General features: G+C 46.1%; 1 protein-coding gene across 1 annotated transcript in view; it reads left to right on the top strand.

Moving 5' to 3' along the window:
* The window catches only part of LOC143506828 (tetratricopeptide repeat protein 27-like), a 30,925-nt gene extending 9,694 nt beyond the window's left edge, over positions 1-21,231 (top strand). Inside the window, exons 3-10 of the mRNA XM_076996438.1 lie at positions 349-478; positions 3,104-3,244; positions 6,503-6,605; positions 17,337-17,501; positions 17,665-17,807; positions 18,279-18,391; positions 20,932-20,998; positions 21,139-21,231. Of these exons, the coding sequence (XP_076852553.1) occupies positions 349-478; positions 3,104-3,244; positions 6,503-6,605; positions 17,337-17,501; positions 17,665-17,807; positions 18,279-18,391; positions 20,932-20,998; positions 21,139-21,231 (955 nt within the window). The remainder of the gene's footprint in view (positions 1-348; positions 479-3,103; positions 3,245-6,502; positions 6,606-17,336; positions 17,502-17,664; positions 17,808-18,278; positions 18,392-20,931; positions 20,999-21,138) is intronic.
* Positions 21,232-21,970: the final 739 nt, after the last annotated feature.

Below are 21,970 nucleotides of genomic sequence, written 5' to 3'. Positions count from 1 at the left end.
CATAAATACTGTTTTCCTTGCTTTCATATTGGATGTTTCCTGAATAATTTATGCATTATAGCTTTGATTTATTAAAATATGTGAAACTCCACTAATTTGTTGTGCAACCTATAACCAAGTCTCTCTCTCTCTCTTCTTTTCCTTCTGATCTGTTCTTCTCTTCACCTCCCTCTCGTCCTCTCCATCCATTTCTCTCTTCCCCTTTTCTCCCACCTCTCCTCCCTCTCGTGCTCTCTTGCTCCACCATCAATCTCTCTCTCTCTCTTCCCCCCTCACTCCATCCCCCATCTCTCCCTCTCTCTTCCCCCTCCCTCACTCCCTCCCTCTCTCTCTCCTCTCCGGCTGTAGGGAGACAGTTGTCTTGGCCATGGCTGTGTCCTGCCTGGGTCTCTTTGCTCAGTCTAACTGGACGGGCCCTCCCATCACACTGCAAGTCTCGGACCTCCTGCCTGTCTGTGTGCTGGACCGCTACTCAGAGGTGCGGTACCTGTCCTGGAGATGCCAGCCCCCCAACACTGCCCTCAACACCTCCACTAACACGGCTCTGGCCATGTGGACCAGCCCCCCAACACTGCCCTCAACACCTCCACTAACACGGCTCTGGCCATGTGGACCAGCCCCCCAACACTGCCCTCAACACCTCCACTAACACTGCTCTGGCCATGTGGACCTGCCCTCAACACCTCCACTGACACGGCTCTGGCCATATGGACCAGCCCCCCAACACTGCCCTCAACACCTCCACTAACACGGCTCTGGCCACGTGGACCAGCCCCCCAACACTGCCCTCAACACCTCCACTAACACTGCTCTGGCCATGTGGACCAGCCCCCCAATACTGTCCTCAACACCTCCACTAACACGGCTCTGGCCATATGGACCAGCCCCCCAACACTGCCCTCAACACCTCCACTAACACGGCTTGGGCCATATGGACCAGCCCCCCAACACTGCCCTCAACAACTCCACTAACACGGCTCTGGCCATATGGACCAGCCCCCCAACACTGCCCTCAACACCTCCACTAACACGGCTCTGGCCATATGGACCAGCCCCCCAACACTGCCCTCAACACCTCCACTAACACGGCTCTGGCCATATGGACCAGCCCCCCAACACTGCCCTCAACACTTCCACTAACACGGCTCTGGCCACGTGGACCAGCCCCCCAACACTGCCCTCAACACCTCCACTAACACGGCTTGGGCCATGTAGACCAGCCCCCCAACACTGCCCTCAACACCTCCACTAACACGGCTTGGGCCATGTGGACCAGCCCCCCAACACTGCCCTCAACACCTCCACTAACACGGCTCTGGCCATATGGACCAGCCCCCCAACACTGCCCTCAACACTTCCACTAACACGGCTCTGGCCATATGGAGACTCTTCTGGGATCACCTTCCCTCTATATGTGCACATTGAGTGGATTTGGTCTGGTGGGCATGAACATTTTAACTGAAATGAAATAATGCCCCATAAACATGATATTTAAAGTAGTGATGGTGGGTTAGTAGTGATGGTGAGTTAGTAGTGATGGTGGGTTAGTATTGATGGTGAGTTAGTAGTGATGGTGGATTAGTAGTGATGGTGAACATGATATTTAAAGTAGTGATGGTGGGTTAGTATTGATGGTGAGTTAGTAGTGATGGTGGGTTAGTAATGCAGTAGTTATGGTGAGTTAGTAGTGACGGTGGGTTAGTATTGATGGTGAGTTAGTAGTGATGGTGCGTTAGTAATGCAGTAGTGACGGTGGGTTAGTAGTGACGGTGGGTTAGTATTGATGGTGGGTTAGTAATGCAGTAGTGACGGTGGGTTAGTAGTGACGGTGGGTTAGTAGTGATGGTGGGTTAGTAGTGATGGTGGGTTAGTAGTGCAGTAGTGATGGTGGGTTAGTAGTGGTGGTGAGTTAGGAGTGATGGTGGGTTAGTAATGCTGTAGTGATGGTGGGTTAGTAGTGACGGTGGGTTAGTAATGCAGTAGTGACGGTGGGTTAGTAGTGACGGTGGGTTAGTAGTGACGGTGGGTTAGTAGTGACGGTGGGTTAGTAGTGATGGTGGGTTAGTAGTGCAGTAGTGATGGTGGGTTAGTAGTGATGGTGGGTTAGTAGTGATGGTGGGTTAGTAATGCTGTAGTGATGGTGGGTGAGTTAGTGATGGTGGGTTAGTAGTGATGGTGGGTTAGTAGTGATGGTGGGTTAGTAGTGATGGTGGGTGAGTTAGTGATGGTGGGTTAGTAGTGATGGTGGGTTAGTAGTGATGGTGGGTGAGTTAGTGATGGTGGGTGAGTTAGTGATGGTGGGTTAGTAGTGATGGTGGGTTAGTAGTGCTCACTGACTGACTATTGATGAAGGACGTCAGGGTTTGTAATGGGTCACCAGTCTTGCATTCCCTTCCAGTACTGTCTGCTCTTGAGTGGATAGAGCAGTCTTATTGCTCTTACAATAGCTCTCGCTCTCGGGTATATCCACTATTGGAATGTGTGTGTGTGTGTGTGCGCATACATGCGTGTGTGTGTGTGCACGTGTATGCATGCGTGTGTGTGCGTGTGCATGCGTGCGTGTTCATACGTGTGTGTGCATGTTTGTGTGCATATGTGTGTGTGTGTGTGTGAGACGCACTCTTCACTAGCTCTGTGATGTATGGAGAGTGTTGGTGAGGCCGTGCGGGTCTTTGCTCTGTATAATGAGGCCATATAGAGGCGTGAGGGAGGGCCTCACACTAATGAAACCTCTCAGGGCCCCCAGTGATGCAGAGAAGATGCCTTCCTGATACCCCGGGGATCCCCAGCTCACGTGTGCTGAACGCTGTGTGTGTGTATCTCTATAAACCCCAGGATAAACACATTCTGCTGTCTCACAGCTTTCCGTGTTTGATTTATCTGTCTTGTACTGAAGACCTTTTCATTTTACACACGGAGCTGCTTCTAGAGACTGGGAGGTGCTGGAGATGAGCCAGGGGATTCTCCTGGGTGTATGGACCATAAAGTGCTGTCGCAAATTACTCTGTGTGTGTGTGTGTGTGTGTGTGTGTGTGTGTGTGTGTGTGTGTGTGTGTGCGCGTGTGTGTGTGTGTGTGTTAACCGGGTGTCCCTGTGCCCGCAGGACGGAGCGCTGACCTCAGCTGTGTTGTCCCATCTCCTGCTGGATGGGGAGTGTGTGTACAGTCTGGTGTTGAACCCCTTCCTGCTGCTTGTGGCCAGAGTGCTGCTGGTCAACTGTGCCACGAAGCTGGAACACCTGCAGGTGAGTGTGTGTGTGTGTGTGTGTGTGTGTGTGTGTGTGTGTGTGTGTAGTTGTGAGCTAGTTTTCTGATCACCAAAAAAACCAGAGAATGAATCTTTTGTTGTTTGTTTCATAAACTGTTACAGAATACATAATAAAAAGCTCTGACTGGAAACCCTTCCCCATGGTAGAGGTTATGTGAGTGTGTGTCACTGGGAGTGTGTGTGTGTGTGTGTGTGTGTCACTGTGTGTGTGTGTCACTCTGTGTGTGTGTGTGTGTGTGTGTGTGTTTGTGTTTTCTCTTTATAGTCGTTTCATTGCGGAACTGTCAACCTCCGTTTGTGTGTGTGTGTGTGTGTGTGTGTGTGTGTGTGTGCTGCTTATGTAGAGGTTGTAGCAGGACTGTTCAGCAGATTTTGGAGCCCCTGGGTGTAATTAACGCCCCACTCTCCACCCCTCACACCCCCACAGCTCATTCTAGTGGAGGCGGAGCTAGCCGTGGGGGCGGGGCTTAGGGATTGCAATACGTGTTTATATTATATCACCTAGTCTAAAAATATTGTGTACACATGCATAAATAAATGTGCATCGTTTCACAACACTGTGTTTTACAAGGTATTTAAAAAAAGGCTGTGGTGTTCAATCATAGATCATAACCAAGTGTGAAACCGGGACATTGAAAGCACCCTAGTGTGCACCCTGTAGCCATTCACACTCTGCTCACCCTGCATCCGTTCACTCTGCTCTGCTCTCTGTTCATTACATTCTGTCAGGCAAAACAACCTAAACCATATTATAATGTATTCTAATGCTTTTTATGTTCTCTAGGTCTCACAGGGGGCATTTTCATTGGTCAGTCAAGGTGTCAATCACTGGTATCACTACTGGTATTTGGTCTTGGTCCGTGACAGTAGTGCACACAGTGTGACAGGGTGCTGAACTCATTGGTGTGTTTGTGCTGACAGACATGCTGAGACTCCAGAGGCCAGAGGGGCCGTTCAGAGAGTCACTATCACCACTGGTTCGGATTGTGCTGGTGTCAGTGGGAGGACTGGGACTCATAACCAGTGTTGCGAATAACGCCGTTAAAAATAACGGCAGTAACTGCGTCATTTTGTCAGTAACGGGATAATATAATTAATTACTTTTCCTGTTACAACGCCGTTGACGTTACTGGTCATTAAAAGCGGTGCGTTACTATATATTGATATACTAACAGTATTGCGAGCGAACCGCTGCCCAGGCTAGTGAGGAGTAACAGATCTCGATAGGTCACAGTTCTCGGTGTAACACCTGTTTAACTTAACAAGTCAGTAAGCGATTGGCTAAGGCAACGTTATGGTAGCCAATCAGAGCCAGTGTTTTTACACGCGTGCCGAAGCACACGACACAAACGGAGAAGAGGCAGAAATGGCGAGTCAGGAGCAAGCCGAAGAAAAATGATCATTTTCAAGGTGGTGATATAAACATTATTTAAGAAAAAAACTTGAAGTTCCTGAATGTCTACCAGACTGGGTATTTGATTTATTTAATTAAGAATAGAGGTTTTATTGTTAAGTTTACTTCTATTGTGAACAAACCAGTTGTCTCAGGTTGAGAGAATTTAATTTAATTTGATAGATGTAAATGCACTTTATATAGTGTAACTGTTTACTTTTGCTTTTTTTTTTTTTTTTTTTTTTTTTTAAACAAAGATTTGGGATTTTAAAGGATTTTGTCCTGCACTGGTCTATGGATGTGCAATAAATATCAAAAGTTAAACACCTTTCTTATCTACTCATTTCAACTGACTGTGAAAACTGCTTTTTCAAAAAAATCCTTATTCATTGGCATATAACTCTTTTTTAACTGTAATGCAAATAGTTACTTTCCCTGGTAACAAGTTACTTTTATTATAGAGTAATTCAGTTACTAACTCAGTTACCTTTTTGAACAAGTAGAGAGTAACTATAACTAATTACTTTTTTATTCCCAACACTGCTCATAACACACACACACACTCTCTCTCTCTCTCTCTCTCTCTCTCTCTCTCTCTCAAAGCAATATTGGCGTAATTATTTGAATTCTCATAAGGAATAATGTGATGTAATGGTGCATTGGGTTTTCTGCTGCTGTTGTTTGGCTCTGCCTGATGGAGCAGTAACGGCACCCAAAGCTCAGACTGAACACCAGACCTTCCTGTTCTCAGACTGAACACCAGACCTTCCTGTTCTCAGACTGAACACCAGACCTTCCTGTTCTCAGACTGAACACCAGACCTTCCTGTTCTCAGACTGAACACCAGACCTTCCTGTTCTCAGACTGAACACCAGACCTTCCTGTTCTCAGACTGAACACCAGACCTTCCTGTTCTCAGACTGAACACCAGACCTTCCTGTTCTCAGACTGAACTCCAGACCTTCCTGTTCTCAGACTGAACACCAGACCTTCCTGTTCTCAGACTGAACTCCAGACCTTCCTCTTCTCAGCAGGCATGTGAGCAGGCGTGTGTGTGTGTGCGCGCGTGCGTGCGCATATGTGGGCAGGTGTGTGTGTGTGGGCAGGTGTGTGTGTGAGTGTGGGCAGGTGTGTGTGTGTGTGAGTGTGGGCAAGTGTGTGTGCGGGTGTGAGCAGACATCGTCAGTCACCCACCAGAACTAATATTTGTTCACCTCATTGCAAATGCAAGCAGCTGTCAAGGGGATTCAGTTGTTTCTGGTGGTTAGGTAACACACACACATTCTCTCTCTCTCTCTCACACACACACACACACACACACACAGAGGCATGTCCTCTGATGTTTCCAGATAATGTAGATGACTTTATTTACTACTTGGAAGAGTTTGGGAGTGGCGCCCCTCCCCCAGAATTTACCCCCTTTATCTTGATCACATTTCCACTAATAAATGTGGAGACCTGCATCACGTCTGCATGCAGAGTTGAGGTGGTGTGGGTGGGGGTGGGGGTGGTGGTGGTAGTGGTGGTGTGTATGCATGCGTGCGCTTGTGAGATGAATACAGATTAAGCTTCACTTTTGATGAATATCTTTCTATTTGACCAAGGGGCACTACTGTGTGTTTTTGTGTGTGTGTGTTTGTGTTTTCATTTTCAATAGGGGAACATATATGTATTGCTGCTTACTGTCAATTTTTCTATGTATGTATTCTATGTATGTTGTTTTAAAAAGGAATTCTACCCATTCATACGCATTCATACTCAGAAGGGTGTTTTCTGTGCTAACATACCCCCCCCCTCTCTCTCTCTCTTTTTCTGTGTGTGCACATGTATGTTTGTGTTTAGCTGCTGCCCTGGTGGACGTTGAGATACACTGCTTTGCATCAGCAGATTTTGGAGGAAAGATCTCCCCAGCTTTTTAGCCTAGCAAAGAGCTGCATGGACAAAGGCAAGAAACACACACACACACACACACTGCACAAAAGACTTCTCTGTTCAAACGTACAGCACTGCACAGGGGTTCTCTAGTTAATGTACTCCGGATCGAACAACCCTGCCACAATATAACCCTACCGCTAGTTTACAGATACCACTAGTCTACCGATACCACTAGTCTACCGATACCACTAGTCTACCGATACCACTAGTCTACCGATACCACTACTCTACCAACACCAGTACTCCTACCACTAGTCTAACGACACCAGTACTCCTACCACTAGTCTAGCGACACCTGTACTCCTACCACTAGTCTAGCGACACCTGTACTCCTACCACTAGTCTAGCGACACCAGTACTCCTACCACTAGTCTAGCGACACCAGTACTCCTACCACTAGTCTAACGACACCAGTACTCCTACCACTAGTCTAGCGACACCAGTACTCCTACCACTAGTCTAGCGACACCAGTACTCCTACCACTAGTCTAGCGACACCAGTACTCCTACCACTAGTCTAGCGACACCAGTACTCCTACCACTAGTCTAGCGACACCAGTACTCCTACCACTAGTCTAGCGACACCAGTACTCCTACCACTAGTCTAACGACACCAGTACTCCTACCACTAGTCTAGCGACACCAGTACTCCTACCACTAGTCTAGCGACACCAGTACTCCTACCACTAGTCTAGCGACACCAGTACTCCTACCACTAGTCTACCGACACCAGTACTCCTACCACTAGTCTACCAACACCAGTACTCCTACCACTAGTCTAACGACACCAGTACTCCTACCACTAGTCTAGCGACACCAATACTCCTACCACTAGTCTAGCGACACCAGTACTCCTACCACTAGTCTAGTGACACCAATACTCCTACCACTAGTCTAGTGACACCAATACTCCTACCACTAGTCTACCAACACCAGTACTCCTACCACTAGTCTAGTGACACCAGTACTCCTACCACTAGTCTAGCGACACCAATACTCCTACCACTAGTCTAGTGACACCAGTACTCCTACCACTAGTCTAGAGATACCAATACTCTGCAAATAGTCTAGCAGTACTCTACCAATAGTCTACCAGTACCAATACTCCTACCAATAGTCTACCAGTACCAATACTCCTACCAATACTCTACCAGTAGTCTACCAATACAGAGGCTCCTACCAATAGTCTACCAATACTCCTACCAATACTCTACAAATAGTCTAGCAGTACTCTACCAATAGTCTACCAATACCAATACTCCTACCAATACTCTACCAATAGTATATGTGTGTGTGACAGTGAGTGGGCATGTGTATGTGAAAACATGGAGTTTAGTGCATGTGTGTGTTTGTGCACATGTGTATATGCGTGCATGTATGTGAGAGCATGCTTGATGGAGTTTAATGTGTGTGTGTCTGTGTGTGTGTGTGTGTGTGTGCGTGCATGTGTGTGAGAGCATGCTTGATGAAGTTTAGTGTGTGTGTGTGTGTGTGTGTGTGAGAACATGCTTCATGGAGTTTAGTGCAGAGATGACATGGCTGTCATGTCTTATTACCCTCCTGCTGGGTGAGAAGTGATGTCATGGCTCATTTAGAGTGGGCGGTCTGTCATTCTTGCCATTTATGTTCAAAGGGTGTGTGTGTGTGTGTGTGTGAGAGAGAGAGAGGGAGAGAGAGAGAAAGAGAGAGAGCATAAGGGAGATAAAGCTGGTTGTGTGTCTCAGGTTGTGGCCACTGTGTCCTTAAAGTCTTTTGATGTTATCAGCATTTTTGATATTTGTGTGCATATTTGTGTGTTTGCGTCAGTGGCATGGTCGTTATGGTGACAGATTGTGGAAGGTTAGACTGCAGATTTTAATTGTATTTGTTTCTTTTTTAAGGACCCCACGGGTTCCCATATGTGGGTGTGTGTGGTCACCTCTACCTCTACCTCACTGCAGCATACACGCTGAAGTGCATCAGCTGTTTGATCTCTTACAGTGTGTGTGTGAGCAGTGTGGGATTACATAGAGCACTGTTTAAATGGTTCAGTGTGTGTGCAGTGTGGGATTACATAGAGCACTGTTTAAATGGTTCAGTGTGTGTGCAGTGTGGGATTACATAGAGCACTGTTTAAATGGTTCAGTGTGTGTGCAGTGTGGGATTACATAGAGCACTGTTTAAATGGTTCAGTGTGTGTGCAGTGTGGGATTACATAGAGCACTGTTTAAATGGTTCAGTGTGTGTGCAGTGTGGGATTACATAGAGCACTGTTTAAATGGTTCAGTGTGTGTGCAGTGTGGGATTACATAGAGCACTGTTTAAATGGTTCAGTGTGTGTGCAGTGTGGGATTACATAGAGCACTGTTTAAATGGTTCAGTGTGTGTGCAGTGTGGGATTACATAGAGCACTGTTTAAATGGTTCAGTGTGTGTGCAGTGTGGGATTACATAGAGCACTGTTTAAATGGTTCAGTGTGTGTGCAGTGTGGGATTACATAGAGCACTGTTTAAATGGTTCAGTGTGTGTGCAGTGTGGGATTACATAGAGCACTGTTTAAATGGTTCAGTGTGTGTGCAGTGTGGGATTACATAGAGCACTGTTTAAATGGTTCAGTGTGTGTGCAGTGTGGGATTACATAGAGCACTGTTTAAATGGTTCAGTGTGTGTGCAGTGTGGGATTACATAGAGCACTGTTTAAATGGTTCAGTGTGTGTGCAGTGTGGGATTACATAGAGCACTGTTTAAATGGTTCAGTGTGTGTGCAGTGTGGGATTACATAGAGCACTGTTTAAATGGTTCAGTGTGTGTGCAGTGTGGGATTACATAGAGCACTGTTTAAATGGTTCAGTGTGCGTGTAGTGGAATGGAGGAAACCTCAGGATCAGTCTCAGGCCTGATGGAGAATCTCCACCCCTCTGCTGCAGATGGAGAATCTCCACCCCTCTGCATCAGATGGAGAATCTCCACCCCTCTGCATCAGATGGAGAATCTCCACCCCTCTGCATCAGATGGAGAATCTCCACCCCTCTGCTGCAGATGGAGAATCTCCACCCCTCTGCTGCAGATGGAGAATCTGGACTGTTGTCCAATTCTTTAGCCGTCTCGGCTGACTCTCTTAGAACTGCTCTAAGCCACGTCAGCAGGTCTTGCTAACTTCTTCTGCCAAACGTACATCTCCTCCCCTCTATATAATCCCATGGCCTACATCCAGACTTCCCTTCTAAAGCTGTTTTAGCACGGTCTTCTCTGTGGCATTCATAGACACAACAACATCAACAGGTAGAGAGAGTTTCTTTGGGTTTTGTGCTACTTTTAAGTGGATCTGGTTTTTCCTCCTTGGAAAGTGAATGTTATTTTATATATTTATTATATAACATTTTATTTATTTATTTATCTATAGTTATTTTATTTATTTACACCAGTGTTTACAGGTATGTGTGTAGTGCGTATACCGCAGGTATGTGTGTGTATGTCTATACCACATGGTGGACAGAGGTTGTGTAATGAGAGCCCAGTCTGTTGACAAGACATCAGAAGGGATTGGGACTGTAATTGCTCTACTGAAGAAACACTTGCGTGGTCAGGCCGGGTGATTGAGCGTGGTGCTGCTGGATGTTTTTATACACAACCGTGTCTCTACTGTATTTGGTCTGCTACCAAAAGTATTAAGCAGTCAACCACCATTTTAACTAGACACTTTAAAAATATGTATTTTCACCAGCTTAATATTATGAATCTATGTCTGCTATATGTCGTTGTACATTACTTCATAATATTGTATTAAATACTTCAAAGACCACATTCAGTGACACATTCAATTTCTTCTAATTCAAAGCATTATTTCACAATACACTTGCTTTTCTCCACTATCAATAATAGATAAATCTAAATAATAATAATAATAGTCCTCGATAGTCTAATAATATTATATTTAATGTAATATTTAATTCACGACCCTGGATTTATGTTATGAAACATAATTGGGTTTCCTTTCATATACAATAACATTTGTCATATATGCTGCCCTTAACACGCTTACGGTTTTCGGCACATATAGATCTTATACTATGTAATCTTTGTATACTGTAAGCATACCCCTACAGAAGTGTTACGCTTGGATTACACTGGCTATATTAAAATAGAAAATCATCACAACCCACATTAGACTTAATGAAATGGTTCGTTTGTGCTGAAGACTAAATGAGCTTTAGGCTGAACAATTCTGCAGTTTTCTGAACTCCTCGATTGATGGTCTCTTTTGAATGTCAATCCTTTGTTAACATCACTGTAAAATCTTTTAAAGCAAATTAATTGTCTGCATATGGGATTCAGTTGACGTTCTGATGGATTGACTAAATCGAAACTAGTTTCGTATTGTACTCTGTGGGATCCTATTATTAACACCTAGTTTTCAAAGAGTTATGAACGCTCTTCTGTTAGGGTCACTCTACTGTTGTTAGCCGTGAACACTCTTCTGTTAGGGTCACTCTACTGTTGTTACCCATGAACAGAAGTCCTGTAAAGTTTGAGTGCACTGCTCAGACCAACGTGCTGGGCCTGACAGTTGATTGATGAGTTGAATCAGGTGCATTTAAGCAGGTCAGTCACCAAAGCCGGGCTGATCTGTGACCATCTGACCAGGGATTTGCCCCGCACTGCTACATTAACTGATATGTTGCCTTTGGGCACTGGCTGCTAAGATGTAATCAGTCCATACATCAGTGGCCAGGGATTCATCTCCCAACCCTGACTCTGCTTCTCAAAGGGTTTGTTCATCTCTGTGCAGCAGGGTGCGTTGCTTTTATGTTTAATCGCAAGACGGTACGTCACGTCCTTTCTTTGCGATCCGTTTGCCACGATCAGATTAACGATTAGCCGCCTTTATTCTGAAGCCGTCTGTGTTTGAAACCAGTTTGTGCATTTTTTCCACATCTTTTTTCTGGAAGGTTTCATTTAAAATGATATGAAACATGACTTCAATCGGAATCTTGAATTCTGTATATGGAATTTCACTCTGATCTGCATTTCCCCATCACCTACCAGAAGGCTAGTTTCTTTATTCTCAGATTTCACAGAACACTCTTCTGTTAGGGTCACTCTACTGTTGTTACCCGTGAACACTCTTCTGTTAGGGTCACTACTGTTGTTACCCGTGAACACTCTTCTGTTAGGGTCACTCTACTGTTGTTACCCATGAACACTCTTCTGTTAGGGTCACTCTACTGTTGTTACCCGTGAACACTCTTCTGTTAGGGTCACTACTGTTGTTACCCGTGAACACTCTTCTGTTAGGGTCACTCTACTGTTGTTACCCATGAACACTCTTCTGTTAGGGTCACTCTACTGTTGTTACCCGTGAACACTCTTCTGTTAGGGTCACTCTACTGTTGTTACCCGTGAACACTCTTCTGTTAGGGTCACTACTGTTGTTACCCGTGAACACTCTTCTGTTAGGGTCACTTTACTGTTGTTACCCGTGAACACTCTTCTGTTAGGGTCACTACTGTTGTTACCCATGAACACTCTTCTGTTAGGGTCACTCTACTGTTGTTACCCATGAACACTCTTCTGTTAGGGTCACTACTGTTGTTACCCGTGAACACTCTTCTGTTAGGGTCACTCTACTGTTGTTACCCGTGAACACTCTTCTGTTAGGGTCACTACTGTTGTTACCCGTGAACACTCTTCTGTTAGGGTCACTTTACTGTTGTTACCCATGAACACTCTTCTGTTAGGGTCACTCTACTGTTACCCGTGAACACTCTTCTGTTAGGGTCACTTTACTGTTGTTACCCATGAACACTCTTCTGTTAGGGTCACTCTACTGTTACCCGTGAACACTCTTCTGTTAGGGTCACTCTACTGTTGTTTCCCGTGAACACTCTTCTGTTAGGGTCACTCTACTGTTGTTACCCATGAACACTCTTCTGTTAGGGTCACTCTACTGTCGTTACCCGTGAACACTCTTCTGTTAGGGTCACTCTACTGTTACCCGTGAACACTCTTCTGTTAGGGTCACTCTACTGTTGTTACCCATGAACACTCTTCTGTTAGGGTCACTACTGTTGTTACCCATGAACACTCTTCTGTTAGGGTCACTCTACTGTTGTTACCCATGAACACTCTTCTGTTAGGGTCACTACTGTTGTTACCCGTGAACACTCTTCTGTTAGGGTCACTCTACTGTTGTTACCCGTGAACACTCTTCTGTTAGGGTCACTACTGTTGTTACCCGTGAACACTCTTCTGTTAGGGTCACTTTACTGTTGTTACCCATGAACACTCTTCTGTTAGGGTCACTCTACTGTTACCCGTGAACACTCTTCTGTTAGGGTCACTTTACTGTTGTTACCCATGAACACTCTTCTGTTAGGGTCACTCTACTGTTACCCATGAACACTCTTCTGTTAGGGTCACTCTACTGTTGTTACCCATGAACACTCTTCTGTTAGGGTCACTTTACTGTCTTTACCCATGAACACTCTTCTGTTAGGGTCACTCTACTGTTGTTACCCGTGAACACTCTTCTGTTAGGGTCACTACTGTTGACTTTGATCACTGACATTTTTAGGGGCTGTTCTGGAGTCAGGCTGAATGACTTATATCGACTCTTGCGTTGAAGGTTAAATGTAAGGTTTGTTAAATTCACCTAAATTTATTCATTCATTATCCAATCCGCTTAATCCCGCTAGTCGGGGTCACGGGGGGGCTGGAGCCAATCCCAGCATCTCCGGGCCAAGGCAGGTACACCATGGGCAGGTCGCCAGTCCACCACATGGCCAACACACACACACACACACACTCACAACTATGGGTAATTTAGAGTGATTAATCAACCTACCATGCACGTCTTTGGACTGTGGGAGGAAACCAGAGAAACAGGGAGAACATGCAAACTCCACACAGAGCAGCCCAGACCGAGAATCGAACCCAGACCGCCTTGCTGTGAGGCGATGGTGCTAACCGCCATGCCGCCCGCCTAAATTTAAGGTTTTTAAATTCCCCAACTGCAGAATGGTGCTACATGGTTTTGTTCCAGCTTGGGTCATGAAGGTTAGAGGTTAGAGTGCACATTGAACGTGACAACTTTAATAAAAGCTGTACTTTAAAAGCTGTAATAGCGTGAATATCTCCATCAGCTGTTGCTCTTGGTGCTGAATTTATAGTCAAAAAATGTATTTCCTCTAAAGAAATTAACTATTTAAACACAAGCACCACTAGAAAATAAAACTGCTCCAAAACACCTAGACCAAATGAATGAAACTTTGTCTACAACCATGAAATAACACAGAACCTTTTAAGTCCAGTTTTTTTTTAAATATGTCCAGTTCCAACAGAGACTTCATTCGTGGTGGAGGGTGGGGTGTCTGACGGCAGTTGCTTTGCACAGATTGCATTACTGTGGTGGCAACACTCACTCTTAATTGTTCTGAAACTGCTGCGAGAGAGAGAGAGAGAGGGAGAGAGAGAGAGAGAGAGAGAGAGAGAGAGAGAAGGAAGGAAGGAAGGAGAGGGAGGTTGTGCTTTAAACAGCAGCTTTAATTAGGTTCTCATGCATCCTGGAATGTGTTTTTGGCTCAGTAAGGTAGGCTGGGTTTTAATGTCCTGCTTGCTTGGCTCTGTCTGTTTCACTCCTGTCTTCGTGGGATGGTTGGTAATTGGTCATTTCAGGTACAGTTTTTGGTTAGCCTTAGGTGTGAATGTTTGGATGGGGACCAACACTGATTAACTAAGAGGCTGTCCACTACAGTTGCAAACATCTGCAGTGGATTGAAGGGCCTACAGCCTAATCTTACAGGATCCGAGTGGACTCCTACCTGGCCAGGTACCCAGTCATCTTCTCTTGATTATGCATTAATACGTATTTATATTCAAACCTCAAGCACAGGGGTGTCAAAATCTGGTCCTGGAAGGCCAAAGTCCTGTAAAGTTTGGTGAGTGCACTGCTCAGACCAACGGGCTGGGCCTGACAGTTGATTGATGAGTTGAATCAGGTGCATTTAAGCAGGTCAGTCACCAAAGCCGGGCTGATCTGTGACCATCTGACCAGGGATTTGCCCCGCACTGCTACATTAACTGATATGTTGCCTTTGGGCACTGGCTGCTAAGATGTAATCAGTCCATACATCAGTGGCCAGGGATTCATCTCCCAACCCTGACTCTGCTTCTCAAAGGGTTTGTTCATCTCTGTGCAGCAGGGTGCGTTGCTTTTATGTTTAATCGTAAGACGGTACGTCACGTCCTTTCTTTGCGATCCATTTGCCACGATCATATTAACGATTAGCCACCTTTATTCTGAAGCCGTCTGTGTTTGAAACCAGTTTGTGCATTTTTTCCACATCTTTTTTCTGGAAGGTTTCATTTAAAATGATATGAATCATGACTTCAATCGGAATCTTGGATTCTGTATATGGAATTTCACTCTGATCTGCATTTCCCCATCACCTACCAGAAGGCTAGTTTCTTTATTCTCAGATTTCACTTGCCTGTGATCGTCAATCCCGCCACATTCGAATCTCGGGGAAAATGTTCTTTGCTGTTACATTTCATGGTCTTTTATGCATTGTTTTTAAATCTAATCCATCTCTGACTTGTAACCAATGGAGCATTTTATAGGTAAGTAAACAATAAAAGTGAATTATTCTTTAATCAGCCCTTATACGCAATGAGTTACATGGGTGAACACATTTAAAGCCAGGTCTTCCATCACCCTGTTTAGGTAATGGCAGCTTTGAACCAGGCTAATGGGACGGGAGCGTGCCACTAAGCCCAGATCAACCGGGCCGTCCGGGGGAATGGTTACGAGGGATGTGTCCGTGTGTTGGGAGCCACATGACATTTAGAAAATCACGACTGGTATTTTCATAAATTCATGGACACACTCTTGGGAATAAGCTTAGTCTTTTACATATATTTTTATATAGTGTCTTTACAATGTGACGAGCTAAAATTTGACCTGTTTCGTGAGTGACCTGTTCTGATTTGTAAAAACGATTTATTTGAATGTGACTTTCTGCGTATTTTATTAACTGTATTTGGTTTAATAGCAAAATTTTTATCAGTTTAATAACTCCATGGATATTAATGTAGAATCAGATTTTAGGAGCCTTGTTTTATTTAATCACAAGCTTCATGAAGTTTGTGATGAAGTGGAGCCTTCGTGTGGGGGTAAAACAGAAAAAAAAAAAACAGTTTTTTCTCTCTAGTTCTTGGATGCACACACACCTGCACACACACACACACACTAATTCACACAGACACACGCGCGCACACACACACCCCTACATCTTTAATGCAGTGAGTGCCATTAGCGGAGTGTGCAATAAATTGTATGGGGGGGGGGGGGGGGTTGTCATGCTAACATGAAGGTTTGATCTGATAGCTGTGGCCTTCGGAGATGTTCATTCTGGTCCTGCCACGGCTGAAGGACGGACCTGTCACGTTAGCGCCATGCTAGTGTTGAAGGACGGAGCCGTCACGTTAGCGTCATGCTAGTGTTGAAGGACGGAGCCGTCACGTTAGCGCCATGCTAGTGTTGAAGGACGGAGCCGTCACGTTAGCGCCATGCTAGTGTTGAAGGGCGGAGCCGTCACGTTAGCATCATGCTAGTGTTGAAGGGCGGAGCCTTCACGTTAGCGCCATGCTAGTGTTGAAGGACGGAGCCGTCACGTTAGCGTCATGCTAGTGTTGAAGGGCGGAGCTGTCACGTTAGCGCCATGCTAGTGTTGAAGGGTGGAGCCGTCATGTTAGCGTCATGCTAGTGTTGAAGGGCAGAGCCGTCACGTTAGCGCCATGCTAGTGTTGAAGGATGGACCTGTCACGTTAGCGTCATGCTAGTGTTGAAGGACGGAGCCGTCACGTTAGCGTCATGCTAGTGTTGAAGGGCGGAGCTGTCACGTTAGCGCCATGCTAGTGTTGAAGGGTGGAGCCGTCATGTTAGCGTCATGCTAGTGTTGAAGGGCAGAGCCGTCACGTTAGCGCCATGCTAGTGTTGAAGGATGGACCTGTCACGTTAGCGTCATGCTAGTGTTGAAGGACGGAGCTGTCATGTTAGCTACATGCTAGTGTTGAAGGGCGGAGCTGTCACGTTAGCGCCATGCTAGTGTTGAAGGACGTACCTGTCACGTTTGCGTCATGTTTCTGGTAAAGGACAGACTTGGCACGTTCACGTCATGCTTGTGGTCACGCGGTCATGCTTGGATGTCTCTGTAAAGGTGTTCACTGAAGGAAAGACACTCTGCTAGTCTCCTAGTCACCTGAAGACAGGCCTTGTGTTTCATTACTGCTGTTGTTGGTGTCCACCACCCCAGTGATTGAACACAAGCACGGGCTTGTTCGGTGGTGGCGTGCCTGAAATGGTGATCCGATGACCTTCACCCCAGGCTCTCGTTTGGGATGATGCAGTGATCCAGAGCTCAGTGCTCACCCCATCAGGGGGTTTCATTCATTCACTTATGGAAAGCACGTAAAAGAAAGCAATTACAGCTTTCTTTGTGGCTTTTTTGTTGCATGTAGATCTCTGGTGGTTCATGTAAAAGGTAGACCATGCATCCTTGAGACACCGAGAGTGTGTGTGTGTGTGTGTGTGTGCGTGTGTGCTTGGTGTTATGCTGATCTTCAACTGGGTATTTTTGTTAAAAGGTTAAAGGTTATGATTCTGAGGGTTAGATGATGGATCCCCCTCAGTGATCGTGTGCTTCTGCTGTGCTGAGACCCTGCTAAGCAGCTTTGACACCATCTCCTTCTCTTTGGACCACAGTGTGTATGCGTGAGGACCTTCTCTCTGATGGAGCACACAGGAACCTCGCCTTGCTGTTTCACCTGGAGTGCAGCTACGCCTGTCTGACCTACTACGAGTACCGCAAAGCTAAAGACCACCTGCAGAAAGCACGCCAGCTCTCGGGACTCGAAATCAACATGACAGGTGGGTGGCACAGGGGGGGGGCTGTGCTGTCCCCCCCCCCCCCCCCCAAACGATCAGGGTGGGTGTGGCTGTAGGAGAGACAGAGGGAATGATTTAAAGGAGGGTGGAGGAGGGAGTGGAGTGGAATGGGTGGGTGATTGATGTTGTTGTGTTGCGTTCTCAGGCGCTCTGGGGAAGAGAACTCGTTTTCAGGAGAATTTTCTTGCCCAGCTCATCCTCAGTGTAAAGAGGAAGGATGATTCTCCTGTTCCCGAGAGCGAGGGCAACCTCTCACCTGCACCCACGCCCAGACACCTCCTGCCAAAGGTATGAACAGGTGCACGTAGCAGTAATCTCTTAATATTGTGCACTATTCGCCATGACCACCAGGTGGTGACCTTTGCTCTTGGGTTTACTACAGAAATGACATTGAATTGCAATGAAGGTCATGCTGTCTGGTAATACATTTTATGCAGATGTCTCCATCTGTTTCTTTCTGTCTCTGTCTCTCTGTCTGTCTCTCTATCTGTCTAACCCTGATGTTCTTGATGATGTTCACAGCTCTCTGGAAGGGCTCGTAGGGAGTTGGTGTTCTACAGATCTTTCTCGGCATGCTCCGAGAAGATGTTTTCTTCTTTTCTGTTTTGGTGGCCGCGTTTTAGTGCATCTCATCTACCGGCTTTAGGATGTCTAAGATCAGTCCAGCGTGCCTGTGCACCTTTACAGACGACCCATGTGTGTGCAGGCATGTGTATGTGTGTCTTACGTTGAAACTGTGGTTTTTGGTTCTGTGTGCAGGACCACCAGCTGGACGATGATACAGTGCTAAACCAGATGACCCTGGCCGAGCCGTGTGAGCTGCAGCTCCCGGAGCTGAGAGCCGAGGAGCAGGCCCTCATCCTGGGGGTGTGGTGAGTCCTCCAGCCGCCGACGCTGCTCCCAAACACCGCCACGCCGCACGCTCAGCCCCGTGTTTACTGGAACTTTTAATGCTAATGATGACACTGGGTTTAAAAGCTCACTGTTTCAAATCTTGCTGAGAGATTGTCGGCTTGTGGAATTTCAGGAATATTTTGGAGTCGTTAAAAGTCTCACGCAGACTTGAAAAGAATTGGATAATTTTTTGGATCAAATCATGGAATATCAGGGATTTTTGTTTGTAGCATTTCTAGTGTTTAGCTGCCGTTCGAGTGCTGAATGTTGACGTGTTTCCCATGATGTGGGAGTGGTGGTGATTGGTCAGTTTTTCCGTGGCCTTTATTTCTTGTTCATTCTAGGTCGTGGAACATCAGTGTTTTAGTCAGTAAAAGTCAGAGAGTTTGACATTTGACTTGGGAGTGCTGTTGGCAACACATCAATGTAATATACTTACTCAAGTGTGAACAAGTGTCCGTGTGTGTGTGTATGCAGGGTGTGGTTGAATGGGTGGTGTGTCCGTGTGTGTGTGTGCGCCTGTGTGTGCGTGTTCCTTTGTTTGTGTTCTTGTTGTTTAATTCCTGATTTGTAAACCTCCGTGTGTGTGTGCGTCACTGTGTGTGTGCGTCACTCTGTGTGTGTTTGTTTTCTCCTTATAGTCGTTTCATTCCGGAGCTGTAAACCTCTGTGTGTGTGTGTGTGTGTGTGTGTGTGTGCTGCTTATGTAGAGGTTGTAGCAGGACTGTTCAGCAGATTTTGGAGCCCCTGGGTGTAATTAACGCCCCACTCTCCACCCCTCACACCCCCACAGCTCATTCTAGTGGAGGCGGAGCTGGCTGCGGGGGCGGGGCTTAGTGATTGTGAGGCGGGGCTCCAGAGTCTCGCTGTCATTAGCTCCGCCCACTCTTTTCTGTCCTGACTGGCCACAGACGCGTGTAATTCTACACGGCAGCAGAATTAATTCCACTGAGTGACGCTCAGAGCTGTGAATCTTCACCCTCTTAACCTCGTACTACGCTTGCAAACTTCACGCTCCATCAAGCTGCCTTTGGTAAACACTGATCAACCTCTCCACCGCTTGTGTACTCGTATACTCAGGTCAATTATGTTTGTATTTGTCATTTAATGCCCTGACAAAGTGGGGTGGGCCTTCTGGATTTTATTGGGCCGAACCTAAACGACTCGGGCGAGCAGACAGACTGTGGTGCTGCTTGGATCAGAGCTGCACAGACAAACAGCTTCTACTCTTGATTGACGGCTTCACAGCTAAGATGTCGTATCTCACACCAAACACACACAGTTGCGGTGAATTAACGCATAAATGAAGATAATCACGTGAACTGTTTGTGCAAACCCCTGTGGACCTCTAAAGACGTGCGACAGGCCATTCTTACTGCATTCCGTGTTAGATAATTGCCAAGTTGTGAAATTGAGGTGATTATAGGATTATAATGATATAATGATCCTAGATCCTAGCATGAGAGTATGTGTGATGGCTTCAAAGTTGTAATACAGTAGCTGTACTTTTCCAGTGGTATTTTCACTTTTCTCAAGTGAAAATACCACTGGAATTATATACACACAATAGAAATCCCAAACCCCCCCCCCCCCCCCCCCCCCCAGCCTCGGTCTGGCTGTTTTAGGGTGGTGTTGGCCGTATCCCGACCACGACCTAGCAGAACAACAACCCAGACACTTCAGTTTGGTTATCTTCTGGATAGAGGACGTCTTGCGGCCAACACATTTCCATCAGTGCCTTTAATCTCATAATGGCTGGCTGTCACAGATGATTATATGCGACGTGTGAAAGATCTATATTGCGGAGACTGCCCCCTGAGGATGAGGAGAAGTTATGGAGGAAGGGGGCGGGGTTATGTGGGTGCTGATGGAGCCGTTGTTGCACACCGCCCGCTACATCCGCCTTCACAGCAAGGCTCCATCGGCCACGTTTAAGCGGTGTCCCTCACGTAGGATGCTGGGTTTACATTTACATTTATGGCATTTAGCAGACACTCTTATCCAGAGCGACTTACAAAGTGCTTTGCATCTGATCACAGAATTCATCCTAGGAAATAGTACGGATAGGCCAGAATTCAAGACACCATTGAGTCAGACTACTAAACTACAGGAGTCAATGTCATTACCTAAATCAAATCAAATCAAATTTATTTGTATAGCGCTTTTCACAACACACGTTGTCACAAAGCGGCTTTACAGGATTTACAAGGTTAACAATACTATGGGTCCAAATCCCTAATGAGCAAGCCAGAGGCGACAGTGGCAAGGAAAAACTCCCTAGATGGTGGGGAATAGGAAGACCTAGTGTTTTGCAAGTTAGACGTTTGCCAAGAAGCACAAATAACCATAGGCAGACATACAATTTAAGAACAACGGCAAGTGGTATCAGCCGAGTGAGTGCTAAGGGTTGGAGCTTGATGAGGCTACCTCTGTGCTCCGCTCCGTCTTTGTGACGTGGCCATGTGCCCCTCGTCACCTTGAGGTTTGTTCACGCTGTTTCTATTTCTCCCTCTTTCAGCACCGACTTCCAGAAGAACAATCCGGTCCACAAACTAAACGAAGAGGAGCTTCTGGCCTTCACGACAGTAAGTCATGACTGGGTGTGTGTGTGTGTGTGTGTGTGTGTGTGTGCGTGCACGCTCGTGCGCACGTGTCTGCGTGCGTGTGCGGCGTGTTCCGTGCCTCGTGGCCTTGGCCTTGCCCCGGTGTCTCCATGGTACCATAGGGGGCCGTAAACCTGAAGGAAACGCCGAGTCGTGCTTTGGCTGTGCGTGTTAGCATGGTCCGATCCACATCATCCATCTCCTTCCACTTCTAGCGCTTGTGTGAACTCGCCGCCCCTGGAATATCCGCCCGTGCATGAGCAAGTTCGTTCGTCCGTCTGTCTGTCTTACAAATAGTTGAATCAGACCAGGAGACGTGTCTCTCCTCGTAGGAGACGTGTCTCTCCTCGTAGGAGACGTGTCTCTCCTCGTAGGAGACGTGTCTCTCCTCGTAGGAGCCCAGATGCAAACTCCTTTCCTAAATTTTGGATGATGTGGGGGGGAAAAAATGTTTTACTTCCACAGTCGTTCACCAATGGCAAAGTTTGGCAAACCCCATTACCAGTGTTCAAAGAACCAGTAAACATCTTTGAAACGCATTCTGTATTTACTTACTTTTTTTTACAGTGGTTTACAGCAGTTTTGTTTTCATTTATGTTAAAAATATACCCATGTAAAGTAGCTTGAAGAACCTGGCTTTCATAGGGCAGGACTGCATCCGATTTCAGGTTAAAATGATCTGGTCCAAATGCAAACCTAAAAACAGCTCAGTGAGATCACATCCTTGTGTTGATGAGAGGCCACTGCATTAGTATTTTAGCACCGTCACTGATGACTGTCATAAAAATGGCAAAGTGATTTAAAAACATCCGTGATATGTACAGAAAATGCTGTTCATTTATTTATAATTCAGAACAGGTGGCTGGAATACATTATGAATATGTAAAAAAAAAATGTTTAACCATGCTTAAAACTAGACCAACAGACGGACCATTTTCTTCAGCTGCTGGAGCT

Source organism: Brachyhypopomus gauderio, unplaced genomic scaffold (assembly GCF_052324685.1).
Source record: "Brachyhypopomus gauderio isolate BG-103 unplaced genomic scaffold, BGAUD_0.2 sc531, whole genome shotgun sequence".
Lineage (NCBI taxonomy): Eukaryota > Metazoa > Chordata > Actinopteri > Gymnotiformes > Hypopomidae > Brachyhypopomus > Brachyhypopomus gauderio.
The sequence above is the reverse complement of the archived record's forward strand: the minus strand, read 5'-3'. Positions and strand labels throughout refer to the sequence as shown.